This window comes from Hyperoodon ampullatus (assembly GCF_949752795.1).
Source record: "Hyperoodon ampullatus genome assembly, chromosome: 5".
Taxonomy (NCBI): Eukaryota; Metazoa; Chordata; class Mammalia; order Artiodactyla; family Ziphiidae; genus Hyperoodon; species Hyperoodon ampullatus.
In genome coordinates, this window is record NC_136918.1 from 80,752,994 (window position 1) to 80,769,050 (window position 16,057).

The 16,057-nt window shown below is 51.9% G+C and overlaps 1 protein-coding gene across 1 annotated transcript; it reads right to left on the minus strand.

Moving 5' to 3' along the window:
* Nucleotides 1–277: 277 nt before the first annotated feature.
* Nucleotides 278–7,234, minus strand: NR1I2 (nuclear receptor subfamily 1 group I member 2; the record flags this gene model as incomplete). Its single annotated transcript, XM_079704656.1, is given in 10 exon segments — nt 278–422; nt 1,606–1,711; nt 2,071–2,187; nt 2,390–2,398; nt 2,401–2,531; nt 4,561–4,571; nt 4,573–4,802; nt 4,805–4,835; nt 5,685–5,872; nt 7,129–7,234. Coding segments are annotated over 10 exon segments (1,074 nt in total).
* Nucleotides 7,235–16,057: the final 8,823 nt, after the last annotated feature.

The window sequence follows — 16,057 nt, forward strand, 5'->3', positions numbered from 1 at the left end:
CCAGACCCGGGGCCTTTTCTAAGGGGAGGGTGCCCTCGCCTCTCGATAGGCCTGACCAAGGGGCCAGCATACTCTTCATGTAAGGCTCTAGGGGGCTTGGCTCTCCCCAGGCTGAGCTGGGGGCTGAGGAATGCTAGCCTGCCACCCTCACAGCTGTCTTTGTGAGTTCCCTGGAGAGGCAGGACCTGCCCGGCATTGTCAGCGTCTGTCTGTGTAGCCCCAGGAGTGGTGGCTCTGGCTCCCAGGGCTCTGGCTCTGACTGCCATGGGGCGGCCGCTCAGCCATTTGTGAAGCTGAACAACTTCTGCGTGAGTTGGGTAGCGAAGGGGTGAATGTCCTGGAGGCGCAGCAGCCGCTGGGTGTGCTGAACTTTGATGCTGCGGAGCTCGGTGAGCATAGCCATGATCTTCAGGAACAGGAACCTGCCGGCCAGTCAGGGGAAGGGTTGGGGGTGTGGCCCGCCCTGCCCCCACCCACCAACACTGGGGCCCCTCTGAAACTGAACACACTTGAGAGTTTTCATCTCATCTCACAGGTCAGCCAAGAGACAAGGCTTGGCTGAATTCCTGAAGCTTCCCTTTCAGCCTGCAGATGAGGGGGCAGAACAGCCTGGGCCCTGCAGGCGTGGACCCACCCTTCCCACTCGCACCTCCTCCTCGGGGCTTGAGTTCCTGTACACAGGGACGTCCGTGGGAAAACCAGGCATTGCAGGCACCACGTGAATAGGTCATTCCGGGGGGACATCACTGCCGTGGCTAATGGATGGGGGTCAAGATGGGGTGGAGTAGTTGTGGAGGCACGGGCCGCAGGCAGCAGTCCCTCCCCGGATCTAGCCTGGGATCTGGTGTCTGAGACACACCTCGTGGCACAGTTTCCCCATGATGCCTCCTGGCTCCGTACAGGGGAGGACTGAGCAAAGCAAGACACGGCCACACCCAGCATCCCAGGAGGCCAAGCTCAAAAGCCAGCTGCAGCAGGCCAAGTAAGGACTTGAGGTTTTATGTTCGCACTAGCACACCCAGTGCTGGCCTTCCCCCGTCCAGCCCGGGACCATGGCACCAGGTCACAGGGCTGCTGAGGCCCAGTGAAGGGGTGGTAGCCTCTATCTGGTCAAGCCCTGAGCAGCCTTCCTCCTTCAGGTTGTGACCAGAACTAACTAAGGAGTCTCCTACCCCATTATCTGTTGTTTGTCCTGGGAGGTGGTTAGGTAGTTAGTGCTCAAGGGTGTGGGCTGTAGACTTGGCCCGCAAGGATCCATCTCCAGACCCCACCTGCCTGGGGTGGGACCTGGGTCTGTTGCCCGGAGCCCCCAGTCCTTTACAGGATATGATGGCACCCACTGCATGGGACTGTTTTCAAGATGAAAGGTGATATGCATGTAAAACTGCTTGGCACCAGGGCTGGCTCTTCTCAATAAACAGTAGTTGTTCTAGGTCGACTGGGCAGGAGGCCTCAGTGGAGGTCACAAAGCAGGGTCCCAAAGCCCTGGTAATTAGAGGCTGCCCCAGGAGCAGCTGTGGTCTGTGCCCCCAGAGAGACCCAGAACAGTCGGGGGCCTGGAAGCAGGGCTCACACCCCGTCACACCCTCTCTGCTTGCTGCTCGCCGGTGGGCGGGCCCGGGCCGGCTGTACTTGATGTAGGCCTTCAGGGTAATGGCAAACCGCTCCTGCAGCTGGTCCAGCAAGCGGCACTGCCCCACACCCGGGCGGTCTCGTGGGGAGGAGAAGGTGGTACGGTCCCCGCAAGACCATGGGGGCCGAGACAAGCTTGGTCCATCCCAGAGGGAACAAATTGCCAACCACCTTCCAGAGCCAGGAATTCCCAGGCAAGGAAGTGAGGGGAGCGCTAAGAGGGCTTTGCATCACCCCTCTGACCCTAGGAGAAAACAGCCAGAGTCCCCATCCTGGCTGAGCAGTGAGTGGAGGGCAAGGCCATCAGTTGGGACCTTCCCTGGGGAAGGCAAAGGAGGGGCTGCTGCCTCCCTCAGCTGAAGCTGACGGGGTGTGAGCAAGCCTGGAGAGGTGGGGGAGGGGCACAGGGAAGCCAGGTAGGACAGGTGGGGTTATCACCTGGAGAGAAAAGGGAGATGGCCTGCATCAGCACATACTCCTCCTTATGCAGCTGCAGCTTCTTCGGCATGTAGTGGAATTTCAATATGGGCTCCAGTAGAAGCTGCTGGAAGCCACCTGTAGGGTGGGTGCAGGCTGGAGGGGTAAACTTCTCAGGAAGCTGACCCAAGACCCAGACTTCCCTTACCAAGGTCTTTTTTCCCAGTGCCCAGTCTTATGCCCTGCAGTCCCAGGACCCATGGAACCTGGCATGGCTCCTCTCCTCCCTCCACGGCTGTTTCCCACCCTCTGCCGGGGCAGACAGGCATCTCTCGGGCACCTGCGGGGTTTCCAAGCAGTAGGACAGCTGACCACACTCCCAGGTCCTGGTCTCTGCATTGAACACCGTGTTGAGTCTCGGCTGGCACAGCTCAAAGGTGGCCGCCTTCAGCAGGGAGATCTGGTCCTTGATGAGCAGGTCCCTGACAGCAAAGGAGAAGGAAGAGATGCCGCTTCCTAGGAAACTGCCGCAGGTCAGCACCCCCTCCCATAATCCAGAATCAGGTGGGGGGGTGGTGAAGAGGAGAGGGAGGATGGGCTCCTCCCCCTGCGGATTATTGCAGTTGCCTTCAAACTGCCTCCAATCTCTCCCTGTCCCAATCCAGCAAGCAGATTCCTCCTCCCTGCCATCTTCCTCTGGTCTCCTGCTACCTTCAGGGACTCTCCACTGCTGATGTAGCTTGGTGTCCAGGCCCTTACAGCCTAGCCCCATCACCTCCAGCTCCCTGCACAGCCACTGACCCCCCAGCCGATGCCTTGGCTCCCGGTCCCTGGCCTCCTGCTTTCTGCCTCTGTTTCCCCACTTGGAATGAGTACCCCTATGGCTTCACTTAAGTAGACTCTGCTAGTCCTTTGGGCCAAGCTGTCCTTGTGCCTCCTAGAGGTCTTTCCAGACTGCAGTCCTTTTGCAAGTGCCAGTCCTCCAGCATGAGTTCCATGCAGCGGGGCTATTTGCTTCCTGCCGTCTGTTTTGGATTTGCTGTTTCTTCTGTTTCTCTCCAGGCAGCCTGGATGCCCTGAGCTCCACCCGCAGCACTGAGCACAGGCCCAGCCACAGTGGATGCCTCTAGTATTCACGGTTAGACTGACACCCCTCCCCACCTGAGAGGGGCCCCATCTCCCCACTGATGGAGGCATTCCAACTGAAAACCCAGGAGGGAGCTCTTCAGGAGGACCTTTGCCTGGCTTTGGTCTCCTCGGGAGTTCAGTCCCTTCTTTTAGATCCACAGCGTTGAGCCACAAATGCCGTGAACTTGATCTTTTCCTTCCGTGTGTCCCCGCCGCTGCCCTCACCTGCCCCCGCCCCGCCCAGCTCCCAGCCCAGGACCGGGCGAGCAGGGGACCAGCTCTGGAGGCTGTACTCTGCTTCCAAAGCTGGCCCCTCTGATTAGCTGCGATCCTGCGCACATGCCTTAACCTTGGTTTTCTATCTGCGGAATGAAGGTGAGAGCAACTCCTGCCTCCTGGGGTGGTTGTACCCCACACTGGTTGTCACAAGAAATGAGTGGCCTCCCACCCTGGTGGTAGGGTCTGGGGCATGAGATGTTGGTGGGGATCTGCCAGGTCTATGCGTGGAAGGGGGCCTTTCTCCCTGCTCCCTTGACCTTCTCTGCCGCAGCCTGTGGCCACCGTCACCCCAGTAAATAAGTCCTACGTGTCACCCACAGGGCAACCTGTGGGCTCCTGGAAGAGAACCTGCCCTCTGCCTGCGGATGAAATCAGGGCTCCTCATGTGTGATTCAGCTCCACCTGCCCAGGCCTGGCAAGGCCAGTGGCTGACCCCAGGGAAGACACGCCCAGTGCCATCTCCAGCCCTGACAGGCTCCATATCGTGTGGCTGTGGTTACCACCACACCAGAAGGGTCCAGGGTCTCTCATTCACCCCGGTTGCCCAGTGGCTGCTGCCTTCACACCTAGCTCTGGGGCGTCCCGGCCCCTTGTCCTCCTTCTCAGCCTTCTCTGGGCAGCAGACTGCCAGTGACCCCGCGTCTGTTGCTGGCCCTTTCCTACTGCTCCCTCTGGACTTCCTTCCTTTTCCTTCCAACTCTTCCTTTGCTCTTGAACTGTCAACTTGTGATTCCTGCCCCTTTGCGGGGAAACGGGGAGGGGGATTACTTTCTGAACGTCCACCATGTATGTGATGAATGCTCTCCCAGATTGTTTCTTATTCCACACAACGGCCCTGCAAGGTAGGCATTATTAGCCCCTGTCTAGCAGATGAGGAGGCTGAGACACAGGTTAAAGGGCAGGCGGCAGTCACAAAGCTAATGAGCCATACAGACAGCGAGGGCTCCATTCCCCAGCAGGACCAGGTGGCCTGGGGGCAGAGGTAAAGGAGGGTCTTTTGGCACCAACGTCCCCCAAATTCAGAGAAATCTACCCCAGACCATTTGAACCTGCTGGCCATTTCCTGCTCCTTTCCACACCATCCACCCAGGCCCTGTGTCCTACCTGAAATAGGAGAATGACTTTGGCAAAGTTGATGATGCCTTTGAACATGTAGGTTGACGCGTCAGCCATGTGGGGCAACAGGGAAGAGATCTCTTTCCCACTATTGTAGGCTGGGGGCTTGTAGTTCCAGATGCTGCCGTCTTCCCCCCGCAGCTGCAGGGAGACCTTCACTGAACATAGATCTTCCCTGATCTTGCTCCACTTGGCAGCTTCTGCATTTGACTGAGTCTGCAGAGACTCCGCATCTTGTGGGCACTGCTAAACACCTCTGGCAGCTGGGACATGAGCCAGAAGGGGGAGAGAAGAGAGAAGAGACAGCATATATTCTCCCAAACAGGTTCTGACACAGGCCCCAGGCAGGCACACACAGCCACAGCTGCACCCTGAGTGGCTGCACAGTGGCAGGAGTGTACACCCCACCTCCACACACAGCACTTGTTCCTTCTTTTTGGTCTTCTCCTATTAGGTGGATCTATTAATTCATGGTCCCTCACATCCCTGCCTGGTCAGGGGTGTGTCCCAAGCATCCCTGGCCTTGCACTCAGAAACTCAGAGAAAAGGATCTGGGAGCTAAATATGGAAAGAAACAGACTTTGGAGGCCACTGGCTACCAGTTCTCTGAGCTGGACGGGTCACCGAGATACCTGTGAGCACAGGTGGAAGAGGGCACTGGGATCAGACACGGCTACCATTGCTGAGATCACTAGAGTTTCTTGGTTCAGTAAAACCAGTTCACAAATGTCATGCCCCCTGCAGGTCCTGCCCCTGTCCTCATAAAGCCCTGAACGCCAGCAGCCCTGGGGCAACTCAGCTGTCCATAACTCCATTTATGGCTCAGACTCAATTTCTACCTGCTGCGGAAGGAGAGAGCAGAGTTCCTGACCTGAGCATGAGTCAGAATCACCTGAGGGGTCTTGTCAAGGCACAGACTGCTGGGCCCCAACCTCAAAGTTTCTGATTCAGGAGATAGGGGATGATCTGAGATTTTGCCTTTCTTACAAGTTCCCAGATGCTGCTGCTGCTGCTGCTGCAAGTCCAGGGGCCACTCTTTGAGAACCGCTGGGAATGAGATTGGGGTTCTGAGGAGCTAGCGCAGGAGCTGAGCCGTCTCTAAAGCCTCATACCCGGAAATTCTTGAAATGCGTGAAGATGCCATCAGAGGTTTTCATCTGAGTGGTTATCAACTCCCTGATCATCATCTGCTGCTCTTCAGTCAGAGCCTTGGCTCCAGGGGGCTGAGTCCCAATCCGTTCTCTCTTCTTCCTCCTGATCAAGGCCCGCTTCTGCTCCACGGCCATGTCAGACATGATCACTGCAGGGACAGCCAGGAGCAGCCTCAGGCACCTGCAGGGGCTCGGGCAGCAGCAGCAGACGGGGACATGCTCGTGACCAGAAACCTGCCTTTTTCCAGACTCTCGAGGACTCTGGGCTCCTCTGGAGAAACACTTGGGGAAGGACGGGTGTGCTGCCTGTGACTGTGGGCTTCAAGACAACTTCGTGGAGCGATGGGAATTGCTCAGGCTTCTGGATCTTAAGGCACTGGCTTGAGTGACGGTTTTGCCACTTTCTAGTGGTGACCTTGACAGGCTCCCTAACCTCTCTTGCCTTCAGTTTCCTTCTTGGTAATCTGGAGTGACAGTGCTCACCTCACACTGCTGTTAGGATCAGACACTGCACAGGAAATGCCTAATACAGCTCCTGGGACATAATAGTTGTTCAATAAATGCACCCGATGATTATTTTCTGGTGGATCAGATACCACCAAGACTCCTCAGAGGCCCCCAAGATCTCTGGGTCTCCAAGACCCCAGAGAGCTGGGACTACTGCTTAGCAAGAAATATCGACTCCAGCCACTTCCTATGTAGCCGGTAGCCTTAGGTTCTTCCATGGATTTCTGGGGCCCACTTGTGTGTGCAGAGCAAAGCTGTGGGGATCCTGGCAGGGTGGGGACGGCAGGGACTGCTGGTCTGCAGGAAAGGCTCTCTGCCCAAATGCCCAAGGAACTTGGCCCCTGAAAGGCTGCCCAAGGTCTCGGGTCCCTCTGTGATTGATGGAGAGAAATACGCTCTGGAAGCTTCCAGCCTTTTCCCCATGCGCTTTAATCTCAGAGTCCCTGGGAGCACAGTTATACCAAAGCTGGACAGGGGAAATGAGAACCCCCCTGTCACTGGCGGCACACAGTTCCTCGGAGGACGCCGGGTCTGGGCAGCTGGTGGAAGGCAGGGGGTCATAGCACACCACACGTCTCCAGCTTCCCGTCCCCAATTCACCGCCCCCAATTTGCCTTAAACGACTATGAAGGGAACAAAATGAATTACACAAGCGCAACAGAGGGGAGAGGCGGGCACCACCCTGGCCAGAGAGAACCTGGCCTCCCAGAGCAGAGAACGGAGACGCGCTCCACCCCTCCACCCCTCTAGGAGAGGCACCTGGCCTCAGGCCGACGCCTCCCGTCTGCGCACGCGCTCGCACATATCCCGCGGCCCGAGCCTGCTCGGGCTCACGTGCGCACGCCCGCCTGCGCGGCCTGTGCTGGCTTTCCTGCAGCCGCTCGCCAGGAACTTGCACCGGCGGCAGGCGGCAGGCGGGAGGCCTGGCACTGCCGCCGGGTCTTCCGGGTGATCTCGTAGGTGCCCTTCTGGAACGGGCACCAGAGCCGGGCGTTGCGTTTCATGGCTGTGCTGCGAGAGGACAAAGAGCAAGAGGTAGGCCGCGTGGGGCACCCTGGCTCCCAGTCCCCTCCCGACACGGACACTAGTCACACCCTCTGTGGGCCCTGTCTTTGCCTCTGAGTTGGGTCGGGGCCACAGGAGGGGTACAGGCGGACGCTCTTCAGGCTTCTGTCGGTGGGTGCTGGGCTTCCCCAGGGGCCCCGGAGCCGGCTGGAGGAGGGCAGCGGGGGAGGAGACTGTCCTGCAACATTCACGCGGGAGGTGGGCACTGCTTCCAACAGGGCCTGCACCAGAGCCTCTTTCTGGGATGCTTCAGCGCCAGGCCGAGCCTCGGTCTTTCCCGCACCCTGCCCTTTTCCCCCTCACTCCCAGGCACCCCCAGGTTTCTGTGGAGGCGGCCTCTTCCTGGATTTCTCCTTCTTGGAGGAGGGAGCCGGAGGAAGCCTGTCCTCAGAAGCATAAGAGACAAAAGAAGCTCCCTGTCTTCCCCAGTCCCCATTCTAGACTGGGGGGCCAGGGGCAGCCAGAGGACCGGGTAGACTATGGGAGGCTTTCTACCTCACTGGACAAAGGCTTCCCCCTTGGAAAAGCAGATTCTCCTGATGGACCTAGGGGAACGGAGAGGTTCAGAGACCTGTAATGGTGGAGTTGAGCACGCACTGCACCCACACGTCCCCGCACAGCTGTGCCAGGAGGGAGACAAGGGGGTAGATGCCTTTTAGAGATCTTAACCTTCTTATGGCCTAACCCGTGTCCCAGTCCAGCTAAGTGTCTACCCATGCTGTGTGAGCAGAACTCCCAGCAGAGCCCCGTCAACACACAGGAGCATGACAGAAAATAAAATGGTGGTTGGTTTAATTAGTAAGTTTGGGGGAGGTTTGTTACTTGGCAAGAAATCATGGAAACAGACGGCCTGGAGCTTTGTTAGATGTCGATCTGGACTGGGGTCGATGGGGTGCCAGCCGACACCCCCAGTCTTGATCCTATTCCACTCTTACATCAGCCCTCCTTACAGAATGATGCCCTGTGGGCAGGAAGATGACAGTGACTAGGTGACTGGTATGTGCCAGCCACATCTCTCTTTCATGTGAATTTAATAAGACCAGTTAGCTATGCAGTTTCAATTCAGTCCAGCTGTATTTACTCTGAGGTTTGCACCTGTTCCTCACTGCTTGGGAATGTGTGAAATCTAGCCAGCAGAGGGTGGAAATGATTGCCTCTTAAATTCCATGAAAGTAAAATACTTCTTCAGTGAGGCCTTTGCAAAAATAATTAATTGTAAAATCCAGTATTTAGGCTGAAAGCAAAGATGGGGTAAATTCTCAGCAAGGAAGAGCCATCAATAAATGAATAAATAAATTAATAAACAGTGTTTATATGTGACTGGGGCTTGCTGCCCTGAGGGCACACATCCTCACCCCCTCTTTGGGCGAGTGATTAGTTGACATGGCTTAGCTAGTAGGAGGTGGAGCCAGAATTTGAACCCATGTTAGTCTGACTCCAAAACCTGTGTTCTTTTTTTAAAAATTAATTAATTTATTTATTTATTATTTGGCTGCATTGGGTCTTTGCTGTGTAGGCTTTCTCTAGTTGCGGTGAGCAGGGGCTACCCTTCATTGCAGTACGCAGGCTTCTCATTGTGGTGGCTTCTCTTGTGTGGAGCACAGGCTCTAGGCACGCGGGCTTCAGTAGTTGTGGCGTGAGGACTCAGCAGTTGTGGCTTGCAGGCTCTAGAGCGCAGGCTCAGTAGTGTGGCGCACGGGCTTAGTTGCTCTGCCGCATGTGGGATCCTCCCGGACCAGGGGTCGAACCCATGTCCCCTGCATTGGCAGGTGGATTCTTAACCACTGCGCCACCAGGGAAGTCCCAAGACCTGTGTTCTTATTTCAACATTGTGCTGCATCCTTCACAAGATGCGTTTCTGAGTGGGTAAACCATTTATTAAACCTCCTTCGTTTCTGTGCAGACTTGTTCCTAGGCAGTTCATTTCACACAGAGCCCTCCATGTCATGTGAGTCCTTTGAGGCAGCTCTCTGTTCTTGTGCAGAAAGTGATTCCCTAAGGTCCTCAATGCTTGCCATCTCAATGCTGGTTACAGCACAAGGGACCAAGGAACTTTGCTGTCACTCCAGCCACATCCAGAGGCATCTGGCCCTGCACCCTCTGGAGAGCTGTGGGTCCTCCCTCTCACAGTCAGAGGAACATGTGTCAGTCCACTGGCTCTTGACCAGTTCCAGGGAGGCTCCATCTGTATTCCACATCCTTCACTTTCTAAGCAGAGGCTCATGTGAGCAGATGGCCATACCACTAAAAGGACCTGCAGTTTTTCTGGGGCTGATGCTGCCTGTTTTCTGCAGATTCAGTGGTTCTTAGCCTTTGTATTTTCCTCATTGTTTATGTTGGAGCTTTTTCTTTTGTTTCTCACCAGCCAGGGCCTTTTACTAAGCCCTTTAAAAAAAAAAAAAAACAGCTTTGGCAAAGGATCTTTGGAGAGCTTTGGGGTGGCTGCACATTCAGGATGGTTCCACAGTGTGTGCTGCCTAAGAAATCATTGACATTGTTGAAGGCCGAGTCCTGGGTGCATGCAGCAGTGGCCTGACCAGGCTGATGTAAATATATGCAGTAACTTCATTTGCTAAAGTCCCAGGTCTCCTATTAAATTAGGGAGAAGGGAGGTCTTCCATGAATGACATACATGGGGGTACACATGGGAATGACTAATTGTGACCAAACAGGATCCAGCTGTCCTACTGTCACCTGGAGGTCAGAGGACTTTGGATTTTGCTCCCTGGGGCTGGAGATGTGGCAGGTACTGTCCTGCCTTCATTGTCAAGAGAGCCTAGCCCCTGCCGCTGGCCTTTGACTCTCTCTACTCACTAACTTCTCTGGTGCTCAGGATCCTCATAAATAAATGGAACCTGCTGGAAGAGGCCAACATGGCCTTCAGCATGAAAAGGAAGAGGAGAGTGTGGCTTTCTGGGGATGTTACCAGCTGATCTGTGTCCATCCACAGGCTGATCTGGCAGGGAGAGAAGTGGAGGCGGAACTGTAGAGGCACGTGTCCCTCAGAAGTCGGCCCAGAGGGAACCACTGTGGGTGGAGAGCATGCTGTTCAGGGAGAAGATTCCAACTTGGGGAGAAAGAAAGGAAGGAGAGAGGTGCATACCGAGACCAGAGGATAAGGGGGTAAATTCTAAAGAAAATGTGAATTGTTTCTGCAGTAGAAGGAACAAGGATCCCCGGGGTGGGGGGTGGGGGGCGGAGAGCAGAGGAGAGGAACGGAGTGGGGAGGGAGGGGAGAAAGGAGAGTAGCACAGGGTGCTACTTTCATGGGTGAAAAGGGAGCAAGGAAAGGACTGCAGAGGCATCCTCGAGGATGGGAACTAGATGGAACCCAGGGGTGAGCTGGGAGCAGCAGAGAAGGGTGACAGGTTACAGGAGGCTCACAAAGGGAGCCTGGTGCTGTGAGAGGACTCAGCAATTTCAGGTTCCTAAACTAGGCTGAATGAGACCCTGCTTCAGGACCCGGGATTTCCTGTTGCTTAGGGGATTAGGCTGTGGGATGCAGCACCCTCAGCATGAATGATACGGGATAGGTGGCTGATCTCGACTCCAGACTAGAAAACATCAGAAAAATTGTGACATGCATGCTTCTCTACTACAGAAGGAACATGTGAAAGGGAAGTAGAAGGAAGGTGCTGGGAAGACTTTGCCTGGGGGTGGAAATAGGAGGATGGGAAGCCATCAGCTAGTAACCTTTGGACTCAGGTATTTAGAGACCACCAGAACGGTGCTGTGGCTACATCCAGGCCAACGGGCCAGAAGTCAGGTATTGACATGGGAATTGGTTGTCTTTAGGTACAAGAAAGAAGATGCCCAGTGAGAGGTCCAAGGTGCTGCCTGTTAGGTTTTGAAATTTAGCAGAGATGTCATTCTGGGCAGCCCTAAGGGCATGTCCATGTGCTGCATTTGTTGGGAAAGTAACTCTCCAGGGCCCAGACAGGAGGAGGGTCACTGTGAGACACCAGTCAGCTCCACTTAGCACTCCCTGGCTCCTCTGCTGGCCTGTGAGCCCACGGGTCACCCACCCTGGCCAGCAGCAGACTCTCCCCAGCTGGCGGTGGGAGAGATTTCGTCAAGTTCTCAGTTGAGTCAATGGGTGAGTAGAGGTGCCCATGTGTCAGCTTGTGTGGAGTCCGAGGCTTATACAATTGGAGGAGTCTTCTTTACAAAAAAGAGTACAAAGTTGCAGATACATAATTAGGTACCAAAGAGAATATGTATTTGTGAGGAAGAATGAGAAGAGAAATCACAATAAATAACAAATACTAAAAAGGACAAGTAGCAAACATCATGAAATCCAGAAAAATAGCCTAACATTTTAATTAATTAATTTCCTGACACTCCTCTATGATATCTTGATTGTCTCCTTGTGGGAGACGAATAATGGCCCCCAGTGACATCCACATCCTAATCCCCGGAACATGTGAATAGGTTTCCTTATATTGGCAAAATATATTTGCAGCTGTGATTGAGGTTACAGATCTTGAGAGAGGGAATTAGTTACCCAGAGTTACCCCGGTGGGCTCCATCTAATTACCAGAGTTCTTAAAAGGCTTCCCTGGGTTTATTCAGAGAAAGAGATGTGATGATGGAAAGGAGGTCAGATGGTACGTTGCTGGCTTTGAAGATGGAAGAAGAGACCAAGAACATGGGTGGCATCTAGAAGCTGGAAAAGACAATGGATTCTCCCCTGAGCCTGCTTGTAGGAACCAGTCTGGGTGACACCTTGATTTTAGCACAGTGGCACTGTTTTGGACTTAGGGCCTCCAGAACTGTAAGATAATCCATTTTGTATCGTTTAAGCCACCAGTTTCTGATATTATTACAACAGCAATAGCGAGTGAATTGTATTCCTTGTGAAACAATGATTTTGTAATGTCATTTTGTAATATAAAGAACAGAAAGATAGGTCTTTCCTCTAGCACTGCTGATCAAAATTTGCTTTTTACCATGATATTAGAGAAAAGTTTCATCTTCACAACTACGTGAAGGATTGTTGTCAACCTAAGAAAACCTCTATCAAGACTTTTTTCATGTAAGTCTTCATATTTGGAAGAATTTAACATAGACTAAGTAATGGCTCCATGCATTTCAAACCTCCACCGCCTCCTTTGGCCTGTGCTGGACACCACAGGATGCGGTGATGTGGTGACACAGCCAGGCCCTGCACTTTCCTGTCAGGACGGTGGACGAGCAGGCAGAGTGGGGCATTCCCAGGACTGCGTCCACGCTGCGTAGCTAGCAGTAACTCAGCTCTGCTTCAGTAACTGCAGCCGTGTGCCCACACTGTGTGTATCCCCAGCTCACTGCCCTTAGCCTGATCCCAAGACCTTCCCACGGCCATTCCATCCCCACTTGACTTCAGGTAAAATATGACAGTGAACAGAAATCATCTAAAACAACTGTGGTTAAATATCTTACTTTTGAAAGGGTTACAGAAGCATATGACGTAGGGAGGAGCACACGTAAGTGAAGGCCCAGAATCCTAATCTTCATTAGCTTAAATCCACCTCTGCTCTGGTTCTGTTGTACCTGTCAACCTACACATATATACGTACTTTGTATATATATTTATACAACACCTGTAAAACTACACACGTCTAAAACACACACACACAGTGTATAAAACTAAGCCACACAGGGGAGCTTACACCTCAGACCAACAGACAGAGCCTTTGCTGCCCAGTCTCCTCTGTGTTACATGTTGATGCCATCGTCAGGCCCAAATGCCTTGACAAACGTGGCAAAACAAGAGTCATCAGAGAGGCCCCTTCCATGGATCAGGCACCAGGCAGACTGGGACTGCCTGGCCTGCGGCCGACCCCGCCGGCCTCCATGCTGTACTGTTAACCCTTCTGTCTTGCTCGAGTGGCAATGATTGAGGCTCACTCTTCCTTCTGGCAACTCCGAAGCCGGAGGAGTGGGTTTTGGCAGCAAGGTGGGACTTAAAGTGAGCTCTGGGATTTTGAAATGCACGAGATCAAGGAAAGCTTTTGAGAGAAAAAAGTACTACTTTCCCCTCCCCTCTCGTCAAAGGAAGACAGGATGTGTCAGATAAAATGCCGACATTTGTGAGACAGTTACTGAGGAGCTAAATGGCGTTACCTTTTCGTGTTCACAGCCTCCATCTCTGTCCTTGTGAAGGAGACTCATAAACGCGCCCAGCCTGACCCTGCCGGAGGAGGAGGATGCTCAGTAGGCTTCTCCCACCCAGAGCTGCCCTCAGAGTGGCTCCTGAACCAAGGGTCCATAGGCTTCCTGGGGCCTGTGAGGGATGGTGTAATGGCTCTCTCCCAGGGACAAGGGATCCACTGACCCGTTCAGATCCTCTCCTAGTGAATCTGAATGTCAGATATACAGACGGGGCCAAATTAAAGGGCCCACTGGCTGGGCTGTTGCCATATTCAGAGGACACCAAAACATTGTTGGAATAGATCAGTAACGAGGTAAATCATAAACTGTTTTCTTTCCTACCAGGGTAGTCATTACCCTGAGGTGGAGATTTAAAACACTCCTTGACAGTGCAGACTAGTCTCTGTGGAGCAGTCAGGGGCACTCATATGCCTCTACACAGGGCCACTCCAGCCAACCACCTGGACAACTTCCTGAAATTGGCAGACAGAGGCAGAAACAGAATCATGTGTGGTGTAGGGCTATTTGCAGGGAATGAGTGGACTATTTTATTCTCTGTAAACACTTTTGCCTTCCAAGAAGTCATCTGGTTGGAAAATTGCACAGGGTAAATCACTTACTTTGACTATGAAATACACGGTAAACATTTTGTAGGAAAAGAACATCACTTGCCCACAAGCACATGAAAAGTTGCTCAATATCACTAATCACTAGAGAAATGCAAATCAAAATCACGAGACCTCACCTCACACCCATGAGGACGGCTGCTATCACAAAAACAAAATAACAAGTGACGGCCAGGATGTGGAGAAATTAGAGCCCCTTATGTATTGCTAGTGGGAATATAAAATGGTGTGGCCGCTATGGAAAACAGTATGGAGTTTCCTCAAAAAAATTAAAAATAGGATTGCCAAATGGTTTAGCAATTCTACTTTAGGATTGAAAGCAGGGTCTTGAAGAGACACTTGCACACCCATGTTCACAACAGCATTATTCACAACAGTCAACAGGTAGAAGGAACCAAAATATCCATCAACCGATAAAGAGATAAACAAAATATGGTATATACATAATGAAATATTTTCAGTCTTGAAAAGGAAGGTAATTCTATCACATGCTACAACATGGATGAAACTTAGGACATTATGCTAAGTGAAATAAGCCAGTCAAAAGGACAAATGTTGTATGACTTCACTTATATGAAGTACCTAGAGTAGGCAAACTCACAGAAACAGAAAGAATGGTGGCAATGTACAGCATGGTGACTACAGCTAATAATACTGTGTTATTTATTTGAAAGTTGTTGAGAGCACATCTTAGGCATTCTTACCACACACATACACAGGAGTTAACTTTGTTCCCTTTGTGAGGGAATGGATGTGTTAATTATTTTGATCTTGGTAATCGTTCTACAGTGTATATATCAAATCACGTTGTACACTTTATATATAATTATATTGTAATTAGTTTTTCAGTAAAGTTAAAAATAAGTAGAATGGTGGTTGCCAGGGGCTGTGAGGAATAGCGAGTATAGAGTTTCAGGGTTTTTTTCCATTTTTTACATCTTTATTGGAGTATAATTGCTTTACAATGGTGTCTTAGTTTCTGCTTTATAACAAAGTGAATCAGTTATACATATACATGTGTTCCCATATCTCCTCCCTCTTGCCTCTCCCACCCTCCCTATCCCACCCATCCAGGTGGTCACAAAGCACCGAGCTGATCTCTTGTGCTATGCGGCTGCTTCCCACTAGCTGTCTACCTTACGTTTGGTAGTGTATATATGTCCATGCCTCTCTCTCACTTCGTCACAGCTTACCCTTCCCCCTCCCCATATCCTCAAGTCCATTCTCTACTAGGTCTGTGTCTTTATTCCCGTCTTACCCCAAGGTTCTTCACGACATTTTTTTTTCTTAGATTCCATATATATGTGTTAGCATACGGCATTTCTCTTTCTCTTTCTGACTTACTTCACTCTGTATGACAGACTCTAGGTCCATCCACCTCACTACAAATAACTCAATTTCGTTTCTTTTTATGGCTGAGTAATATTCCATTGTATATATGTGCCACATCTTCTTTATCCATTCATCCGATGGTGGACACTTAGGTTGTTTCCATCTCCGGGCTATTATAAATAGAGCTGCAGTGAACATTTTGGTGCATGACTCTTTTGAATTATGGTTTTGTCAGGGTATATGCCCAGTAGTGGGATTGCTGGGTCATATAGTAGTTCTATTTGTAGTTTTTTAAGGAACCTCCATACTGTTCTCCATAGTGGCTGTACCAATTCACATTCCCACCAGCAGTGCAAGAGTGTTCCCTTTTCTCCACACCCTCTCCAGCATTTATTGTTTCTAGATTTTTTGACGATGGCCGTTCTGACCAGTGTGAGACGATATCTCATTGTAGTTTTGATTTGCATTTCTCTAATGATTAATGACGTTGAGCATTCTTTCATGTGTTTCTTGCCAGTCTGTATATCTTCTTTGGAAAAATGTCTATTTAGGTCTTCTGTCCATTTTTGGATTGGGTTGTCTGTTTTTTTGTTATTGAGGTGCATGAGCTGCTTGTAAATTTTAGAGATGAACCCTTTGTCAGTTGCTTCATTTGCAAATATTTTCTCCCAT